The 9,993-nt window shown below is 51.8% G+C and overlaps 1 protein-coding gene across 1 annotated transcript in view; it reads left to right on the top strand.

Annotated features, from left to right (window-relative positions):
• Positions 1-7,591, top strand: part of CLPTM1L (CLPTM1 like) — a 27,614-nt gene extending 20,023 nt beyond the window's left edge. The window contains exons 12-17 of the mRNA XM_007951617.2: positions 742-824; positions 1,714-1,748; positions 2,796-2,851; positions 2,952-2,996; positions 4,801-4,916; positions 7,507-7,591. Coding sequence (XP_007949808.1) covers positions 742-824; positions 1,714-1,748; positions 2,796-2,851; positions 2,952-2,996; positions 4,801-4,916; positions 7,507-7,591 — 420 coding nt within the window. The remainder of the gene's footprint in view (positions 1-741; positions 825-1,713; positions 1,749-2,795; positions 2,852-2,951; positions 2,997-4,800; positions 4,917-7,506) is intronic.
• The last annotated feature ends 2,402 nt before the right edge of the window (positions 7,592-9,993 follow it).

The following is a 9,993-nucleotide window of genomic DNA, read 5'->3' as shown; positions in this document are numbered from 1 at the left end:
CAGTACCAGGCTCCCCCAACTTTTCTCCCATGGAGCAGCTAGCAGGTGAGTGTGAACTGCCCACGTTTTGGTTAGTAGCAGCCAGGTTCTTTAACCACGGCCCCACCAGGCTCCCGTGTGAGTGCAGCTAACCTGAATTTCAGACTTGGGAGAGAAAGGGACAGGACAAGATTGCCTCTTGTTCCCCAGTCCCTGCAAGTGAAACATGCTGTGTTGCCTCATGGTCGGGAAAGGTGGTCTCTGGCAGGTCTTCTCTGCCCAGGCATCTCACCCCAGGGTCCACACCCCAAGGTCCCCTGTGACTGGGTCACATGCACTGGGTCACTTTGTTGGCAGGGCCATGGTCACCCAGGTGGCATGGTGCAGTGGGCAAGGTGCTCAGCCTGTTCCCCAGACACTGTGTGGGTAGCTGGGAATTTGAGGTGGATCTCACGTGACATTTCCTACAAATGCAAGATTTATAGCCGGATAGGCCTCAGTTTATACTCTGTTTTTAGTGAGACTATGTAAAACCCCAAATCAGAATAAACACAGCTAAGGATACTAGTACATCACTTAGAAGGCTGTCTGACTACATGACTCTTCATGTTTCTTCCCATTTTTCTTATTTGTTGACGAGTCAGGTTTTTTGTTTCTTTTTTTTGTTTGTTTTCCATTGAGATCAGTTAGTTCTAGGACATAAACTCACAGAGGTGGAATACCTAGAATACTGAGCTGGAGATCCGTTTTGTTTCCTGGCAGGCCATGAAATACTTGTCTTACCTCCTCTACCCGCTCTGTATCGGTGGGGCTGTTTATTCGCTCTTGAACATCAAGTATAAAAGGTAGGTGCTACAGGCACTTCTCACTTGTTACAGCGTTTGATGAGAAAACACCTCTGGAGTTACTGACTGGCTGAAGTTCAGCATGTGGGCTGCAAGGAGGCCGCGCCTGATGGGGCCGTCCGTGAGCCACATCAGCTTCACTCTCTGCCCTGCCACCTGCGACTGTCTGGGGGGCTTTGGGCAAGGCAGTGTTCGTAACAGCACCACACCGTGGTCATGGTGAGGGTCGTGGTGCTCAGGGGGCTGATCTTTCAATCACAGAACTCTGAGCTGGATACTCGATTATGGGTGACAGATGACAGTGAGCTCAGGCGAGCACTGCCTCCCTTTGTCTTTAATCCCCATGCAGTGGGTCACATCGCCCAGCCTGGAGCATGCTGGCTCTCCTGGGGTAGCACAGGTTTGGAGGATGAGGTCGGATAGGCCTTGGAAAGGGAGAAGGTGAATAATTGCAGTGCAGCCATCTTGTTTGAGGAGTTAGGGGACAAGGGTGCGATGCTGGTGGCTGGTTAGGTCGAGGAGGCCGGCTTTTATAGCTCGTGCTGAGTGGGCTGTTCTGGGAGCCTCTCACCCTCCCTTCCTCTTTGCTTGGCTCTCTGTACGGGGTCACTTTGACCCCACTGAGCCTCCTGGGGACACGGCGGTGGCAGCAGGCAGAGCTGGACGAGGGAAGGCCCTCCTGGCCTCTGCCCTGCAGTCCTGGGGCTCCCAGTCTGCAGACACCAAAACCCCTGTGAAGGGGCGTGCCTCCTCCCTGGTTGCATTGGAGTCCTGAATGTCCGTAAAAAGGTTTTCGTGAAAGAATCTTTAATGGGTTTGTGACAAATGTTAGGTGATACGTGGAATCAGGCTTTTGAAAGGTTAAAATTCCTTTTCTCTTTCCACTTAGTTGGTATTCCTGGTTAATCAACAGCTTCGTCAATGGTGAGTTACCGTTCCTTTCCCATTTCCATGGTGGTAGTTAACTTGTGGGCCACCCCCGTCACCAGCATGCAAAGCCTGATGGGAGTTGAACTGTGCTCACTGTGGCCTGCCCCTCACCCTGGCACCCAGCACTGCTGCCCATTCTGGTGGCTACACTAGCAGATGTCCTGGATCCACAGCCATAAGCACATAGTATGTCATCCGTTCCTCATGAAAACAGTTAAACTCACATTACAGTGGTCCTGTCGTGACATGCGACTTCTCATTAGTTGCCGTGCAGTCAGTTTGGACTCATGCCAACCTCGTGCACACAGTAGAAGTGCTTCACAGGGTTTTCAAGGTTGTGGCCTACCTTCCGAGGTGCCTCGGTGGGTTTGAACCACCAGCCTTTTGGCTGGTAGTCGAGCACTTAGGCATTTGTGCCACCCAAGGGTGCCATAAGATTGCTTAGAGCAAACTGAAAATCCAGAACTAAAAAGCCCATCCAGTGGATGCCAGCTCACTGCATTATCGGGGTTCTGTTCTCTGCATCCTCTGAGGGAGGGGCGCCCTTTCTGTCCTCTGGGGACTAGTGTACTTGCACTTGGCTGCTGTGTGTGGCCCACCTACCCTGCTGGGTTGACCGTAGTGGGCACTTGTGTTCTCTTTGGGAGGTGGCCTCTCGGAGCTGAGGACCAGCAGCACATCCTGTGGCTGAAGAACTCAGCTGAGTTGTGTTCAAGGGTGGGATTCCGTGTGGGATGGCGGCTAGCCCCGCCCTCCCTCTCCCATACCACCCCGTGGCAGCCGTGTGGGCTGGAAGCTGAAGCTGGGTGCTCAGCCCCCACTTGGCCTCCAGCAGAGCTGTGTGATTAATAACGGGGACTTGCTCTCTGGAGCTGTTCTTGACTGTTGGTGGGTTGACCAGTCAGGAAGGCCCATCGAGCAGCTGCTCAGTGGCTGCGGTTGTCTGGAGAGTAGGCGCCTCTCGCTGCCCAGGGGTGGATGGGTGGTGCAGGGTGCGTGCGGCTGGCCGCGTCTTCACGCGTGCTGTGTCTTCTTTCTCAGGGGTGTACGCCTTCGGCTTTCTCTTCATGCTGCCCCAGCTCTTCGTGAACTACAAGGTGAGGCCAGCGTTTCTGTCTCTGTGCGGCACTTGCTGCCTGGTTCTCCTTGATGGCTGACTCTGTGCTTGTGTCTTTCCACCAATCGCCATGGCTGCAGATGAAGTCGGTGGCACATTTACCCTGGAAGGCGTTTACCTACAAAGTAAGTGTGCGCAGAGCTGTTTGGTCCAGGGCGGTGTTTGAGGGAGGGCACAGGCCAGCACGCTCTCCTTGGGGCTGGTCTGCTTTGTCTGAAACCAGACTGGCCCCACAGTTGGCATGGGGTCGACCCCGACTCCTGGCACCCGGTGTGCCCGGTTGGAGCCGAGCTCGCAGGGTTCTCAGGGCCGATTTCTTGAAGCAGATGCCAGGGCTCTCCTCTTGGTGCCCCTGCGTGGGTTTGAACTGCAGCCTTTGGTGGGCAGCCAGTGTGTGAACTGTACCAGCCAGGGCTGCTGCTTCTGAAGCCTCTGTGAGGCACGTGTCTTACTAGTAGGGGAAATGGGGCAGGGAGAAGGGAACATGTGTTCACCCAACTGCAAATCCTGTGAGGTAACGAGTCTGTGGTATTCATGCTTCTGTCCTTCAGCCTTTGAGACTCATTTTACGCCCTTCTTCCTTCCCCCATGATTGAAGGGACTTTCCTGAACCAGGACTTTACCAGCAGCAGGTTCTGCTCTGTTCTAGGAAAGAATAGAAAGGTTTTGTTTTCTTGACATAGCACAAAATATACCTTCTTCTCCATTATCTACCTCATTGTCCAGCATTTCACATTTATGACAGTAAAAAATCTGACTGCTTTGTAGTTTAATGGTGGACACCTGGCAGTAACAAACGCCAAGGTACAAGGTAAGAGTGACACTGGCTGTGATGGTTAAGGTTTTGTGTCAACCTCGCTAGACCATGATTCTCAGGGATTTGTCAGTTAAGTAATGATGAAACTTGACAGTTGGGTGATGATATAATTTGGCAGTTAGGTAATGAGGTCATTGTCTTCCATAATGCTGATTTTCACAGAGTGACCTGGTCTTTGGAACTTAACCGTGCCAATAAGTGAGGAGTAGGTATAAAAGTGAAATAAAGCAGCCGGTCCACCAAAGACACATGGAAACAGTTAGTCTAAGGGACTGGTACCCCGTGTGATGCTCAGCCTGTGCAACTATGAGACCAGAAGAACTAGATGGTGCCCGGCTACCACTGTCAACTACTCGGAGGAGAATCTGTATGACATTCTGGATAGAGAGGGAGAACAATGTGGAACAAAACTCAAAATCATTAAAAAAAAAAATTTAAAAAAAGGATCAGGTTTGCTGGTCTTATAGAGCCTGATGGAACCACTTAGACTATGGCCCCTAGCTGCCCCTCAGGTCTGGAATTGAACCCACTCCTGTGGCTTCCAGCCAAACAAAGGATAGGCATATAAGCTGAACATTCACATTAGATAGATAATACTTCTTGGAGAGATCAGTCATGGGAGAATAGAAGGGCTGTGTATGCACAGGGAGACAGCTGGGGGGGTGGGGCAGGAGTGCAGGGAGGGAAGAGGAGAGATTGGGAAGGGAGCTGTTGAATTGTGGGAAATTACAGTCATCGTCATGAGACTGTATGTGAGCTGCTGTATGGAAAGAGAATTTGCTCTGTAAACCTTCACCCAGATCACAATTTAAAAAAAAAGTGATGGGTCCAGATCCCCCATGTTTCTAGAGCAGTTCTGAACTATCCTCTGTGCACAGAGAACTGGGGCCCAGCACTTGAAGTAGCCGCCCTGAGAATTTTTCCTTATGGTTTCTTCCTGCCTTATCTCTTGTTGCTCTGAGGAGTAGTTTGTTATCCAGCGTGTAAATCATAGCTTGTTTGCTGTAAAGGGATCTACCCGTCTGTAAGGTTACAGGGATGCATGTGGGTCTAGCCATTTCCTTGGGCATTTTCCGTCACGGTCCACCGTGGCCTCACTCCTGCCTTTGCAGGCCTTTAATACCTTCATCGATGACGTCTTCGCCTTCATCATCACCATGCCCACCTCCCACCGGCTGGCGTGCTTCCGGGACGATGTGGTGTTCCTCGTTTACCTCTACCAGCGATGGTGAGTGACTGCCGTCTGCTCCTGTTCTGCTTCAGGTCTCAGGAGTGTTGCTGTCGTTGAGTGAATTTTTAGAAACACCTGCACTGTGTGTCTGAGAGAAAACAATAGGGAAAAAGAATATTTTTAGGTGTTGGTTTGTGTATGTTGTGCGACACTGTTGTTTTGGTTGCTGATGATAATGATGTGGCAAGAAACTCGCAACTGTTTATATCACATTTGTAGTTTAGAAATGTTGATTTCCATTTCAGTTGGTTTGCTCCCACGGTTAAGCGTAACCTCTACTCGATTTCATGCTTATGGCTTCACAGTAGTTGGTGTTTAGCAAAGCCCGTAGAACGTGGCTGCCTGCCAAAGGCTCTCATTCTACACTGGGCTTCAGACACCTAACAGGTCACTGCCCAGGTCTCCAGACAGGAACCTTGTGTCCCTCCTGGAGAGTCTCCTGGGTCGGTACATGTGGATGTCCATCCTCTACGGGGAGGTGGGTCTCTTTGCTGAAGAGCTCGCTCACCATGGGCATTGCATCCCACCACATAAACACCAGCCTTCAGGGCTTTTCCAGAGAGCAAGCACATGGACCCTTCCTCCCAGAGGTCCCAGCCTGTGCACTGTGGAAGCCACGCCCATCCATACCTTCCCTGCCTGCTAGGCCATCTTGTCTTCACCATACAGGAGAGGAGCCTTGCTCTGCAGGCCCTGCCTAGGCACTGCGATTTGGGGTGGGCCTTGGAGGAGGGCATGTTCTGCCCCTGGCATTGGGTAAAACCCCGTTCCCTCCAGCGAGAGCCTGCCTCCTCCGAAGGAGCCACCCCCTCACCAGGGCCAGGCTGAGTGTGCCCCGGGCAGGCCGAGCATTCGGGGAACTCCTAGGGGCCACCCCGCCTCACCCTCCAGGGCCCATGGCACCCCACGTTTCCTCCCCGGGGCTCCTTGGGCCGAGGCCTGGAGCCAGTGTCCAGAACCTTCCGTCCCAGTGAGTGTCATGTGAGGATCCTTCCATCTGTGCGTCTTAGTCTTCAGCGTGGGTGGTCACAAACGTGCAGCAGGATTTGAGGAGCCCTTGGGTCCCACCCTGTTCAGCATGTGAGCCTGGGCCGGCTCCCTCCACCACTGTGCCCTGCAGAATGTGAGTGATGACATTCGGTGTGTGACTCTGAGAGACTGACATGTTGGTCCCATAACTGCAGTGCCGTTAGCACATGTGAGCTGCTGGAGGGGTCTGCTAGTGTGTGTGAGCACGTGTGAGCTGCTGAGGGATGCCGCTAGCCCGTGTGAGCCGCGAAAGTGTGCCATTAGCATGTGTGAGCACGTGTGAGCGCGTGTGAACTGCGAAAGGGTGCCGCTAGCCCGTGTGAACTGTTGAAGGGCTCCTTGCTGTTGGCAGAGGCTCCGTGTTCAGATGGCAGATTTCACTGAAGTGTTGAGCATGGCTGGTTCGAAGCAGCACCCATACAAGATCCACATGCTGGAAGTGACAGGCCTTTCAAGTCCCCTCTCATCTGGGTTGGGTCCATCTCCTCTCCCCCACCCCCCGAGTTGTTCCTTGAGCAAGCCTGGTTGTCTGTCCTGCAGGGTTTTGTGTCCTGGGAACAGGGTGCTGCCAAAGAAGCCTGTTGCTGGCCTCTGACGGGCTGCCCTCGTGTTCAGGGTCTGCAGCGCCGCGCCGTCCCTCCGGTGCTGTGGCTGGGATGCTTCTCTGGGGGCCCTCCCACCTCTGCTGGGTGGCCCCACAGTACAGTCCTGTGGGAAGGCAGGACAGAGGCTTCCTCCAGCCGTCCGCTTTATTCACCAGGGCTACGACTGTTGGAGATCGCTGGACCCTGGCAGCTCTGGTGGTGACAGTAGATACTTCCTGGTCTCGAGGGGAACTTGATGCTGAGGTCCCTGGGGGGGATTACCCTGTGACACTCACGCTACCCTGTCAGAGGCCAGTGGGCTGTCTCCAAGGTGGCCCCTGAGCCTGATGGTTCTCTTACTCTTCATAAGGTATCCAGGCTCCTGGACCTGTCCTGTTCCAAACTTGGGAACAGTTGTCTTGCCCAGGGCCCAGGGGCTTTGCAGTGGGAAGTGGGCTTTTTAGAGTTGAAGCCTCTGTTTTCTCATCAGGGCCTTTCAGCTCTGGGACACACATGCTGCGTCACATCGCACAGGTTCACAAACCTCTTTGTGCTTCAGTCTTGGTTGGGGTGGCCCCGTCAGGACCTCTGGGGGCTTCTGTGAGGATGAAAGAGGTGCAGTTGCAAAGTGCTGGATGTTGTCCTGGGGAACGGAGATGTTCCTGTCCGCTTTTGACACTTCCTGTAGTGAGACCCCCGGACCCACCCCGCCTTCTGACACAGCCATCCATGCCCTCCGATTGGCCAGCTTTGCTTCCCTGAGTGGGGGCACTGGCCTGGCCTTTTAGAATAAACAGCTGTGGGGACAGGGAGACACATGTCCCCAGGACACCTCCCCATCCTCCTGGAGGCAGTGCACCTTGTGGAAACACTGAGTTGTTTGATCAGGCTGGATATCGAACACGAGTCAGCACTGCTCGTGTGCTTCTCTGTCAGGAGAGCGTGTGGAGGTAACCGCCCTTATGTCGTTCTAGGCTTTACCCTGTGGACAAGAGCAGGATCAACGAGTTTGGAGAGTCTTACGAAGAAAAGTCCAAGTGGAAACCGCACCCGGACTAAACGCCCAAGGACTCTGAGCACGCCACCGGCTGTGCGTGCGCAATTCTGATTCTTCTGAAAGAACGAAGTTTTGGTCCTCACTTACCTGAGTATTTTTGGAAGCTTTTTGGTGGAATTTCCTGGACGTTACATCTTTGTTGCCAAAACCTCTTTGAACGTTTCAGTCACTCTCCTGCCTGCCCTTTGTGTCACTTTTGGAAGGAACTGTCAGCACTTACCGGGTCTGCTCCACCCAGCAGTTAGCACGGGCCTGCTCCCGGGCTGGCTGGCGTCTGCGGGTCGCCCTTTGCTGTGAGGCGCTCCGCACGGCTGTCCAGTGTGGGGCGGTGGGCTGTGCCAGCTCTCAGCGTGCCCACCACCTGCAGGCCCCCGAGCCCAGGAGCTCCCGCTGGTAAGCCCCGTCCGTTGGCGGCCGGCAGGACGTCAGAGCCCCATTTCAAGTTGTTGGTTTTTGACCTGCTCCTCATTTGAACTTCAGATGCTCACATAAATTCACTTCCCGTGGACTCTCTGGGATCAAATAGCTTTTTTTTCTTTTGTTTAAAATTTTGATTATTTTAAAGTTTAATGTATGTACGTTTCTATTTTAAAATAAATTTCTCTGGCTGTAATGTTCTTCCCTTTGTATCATATGGAAACTATTTCAGTTATTTTAGCTTAAGCGTTTTCCCCACAGTTACCACTTGATGCATGAAAAGGAGGAAATGAAAAAAAAATCTCTCCCAAGCCTTTAAATCATGAATGTTCTTAAGTATTTATATCTAACTCTTCTAAAACATTTACAGAGAAACAACCCCAGAAATCCCATCTGCGTGCCTGGCTTTTCAGTTCCTTAAGTCGAGATTCTCCTTGGAAGGGGAAACCTGTGAGAGCCATTGCTCAACGGCTTGTTCTCACGATTCTCACAGATGTTCGGTCTTTGACAGGGAGTAGTCTTACCACTTTTTGTCGCTAAAACTGCAAAATATTTGTGAGTGTGTGAATGTGTGTGTGAGTGTGCACATGACTGTGAATGTGCACGTTTGTGTGCATGGGAGAGTCTGTGCACGGAGACTGTACACGTCAGACTGTGCATGTGAACTGCGGGTATCTGGCACCCACGTTGGCATCTCAGCCCCTAAGGAGTTGGGGGACAGGCCTGAGACAGTGTAGTCTCGTCCTCATGGCTTCAGCTCAGTTCCTGGTGCCCCTCATACTCGTAGCCTCAGCAGCTTTTTGAAGTTCATTGCCGGTGCCCATGTGCCCTTCTGCCTTCCTAGATGAAGATGAAGCCCGTGTAGGGTGCCGGGCCCTCCACGAGTGAGTCTGTGTCCTGGGTCTACTCTGGGTGGGGGTACTCCGGGTGGGGCTACTCTGGGTGGGACCCCCTCGTCTACAGGACTAGACACTGCAGAGCGCTCGTTAAATCTTAGAGCTCGGGAGTGCTTGTCAAGAAACCTGCCCGTTAAGGTGTTGGAAACGGCACTCGATGATTTAGTTTTATCAATTAAAATGCAAATACAAATTACACATTGTCTTCCATTTGGTTGGAATAACCACCGTCCATGTATCTAGAGGGAGCTCCGGTGGCGTAGTGCCTAAGACATTTGACTGCTAACCAGAAGGCTGGCGGTTCAAGCCCACCAGCCAGTCCTCTGACTTAACAGTGGTGAATTTGGTTTTTGTTTGGATAATATATATCAATATATCATTCACTTCAGCTTATAGTCAATGCTCAGTTCCAGGTTGTTCCCCTTTAATAACTGGTGGAGACCCTGGGGGTACAAATGGCTAACGCATTTGCTGCTAACCAAAGACTGGTTTAGAAGTCCACCCAGAGGTACCTCGGAAGAAATGCCTGGTAATCTGCTTTCAAAGAATCAGCCATTGGGAAAGGGAAAAAAAGCCCTACTAGTACTGTGTGGTAAATTACTCATGTAAAGGTTTTGGAGGATCTGTCTCCCATCTTTTAAAAGATGAACTGAAATTTAAGCAAAATGAGTTTTGAGTATGAGTCCTTCCAGGTTGCTTTCAGCTTTAAGACTAAGGGTCTCATTTGACACTCTTGACTTCTGTTTCTGGACTAATGTTCATAACGGGCAGTGTTTTTTTAAATATCTTGTTTCTGTTGAGGACAGACATGGCAGGATGTACACTGATTGAACGGTTTCTACGTGCACATTTCAGAAACACTGAGGACGTTCTTCAAATTGTGCAGCCATTCTCCCTCTCCTTGCCCTAGTCGTTCCTCCCCCCATTAAACTCACACCCAAACCAAACTAGCTACTAGCATGTACTTACAATGATGACCCTCACTGGGATTCCAAGGCCGGAAATCTACCAGCATATACATACAATGACCTTCCCTGGGATTCCAAGGCCATAAATCCACCAGCATATACATACAATGACCTTCCCTGGGA

Source organism: Orycteropus afer, unplaced genomic scaffold, assembly GCF_000298275.1.
Source record: "Orycteropus afer afer isolate SDZICR_OR568_19922 unplaced genomic scaffold, OryAfe1.0 scaffold00303, whole genome shotgun sequence".
Lineage (NCBI taxonomy): Eukaryota > Metazoa > Chordata > Mammalia > Tubulidentata > Orycteropodidae > Orycteropus > Orycteropus afer.
Note: the sequence above shows the minus strand (reverse complement) of the source record. Positions and strands in the feature narration are given on the sequence as shown.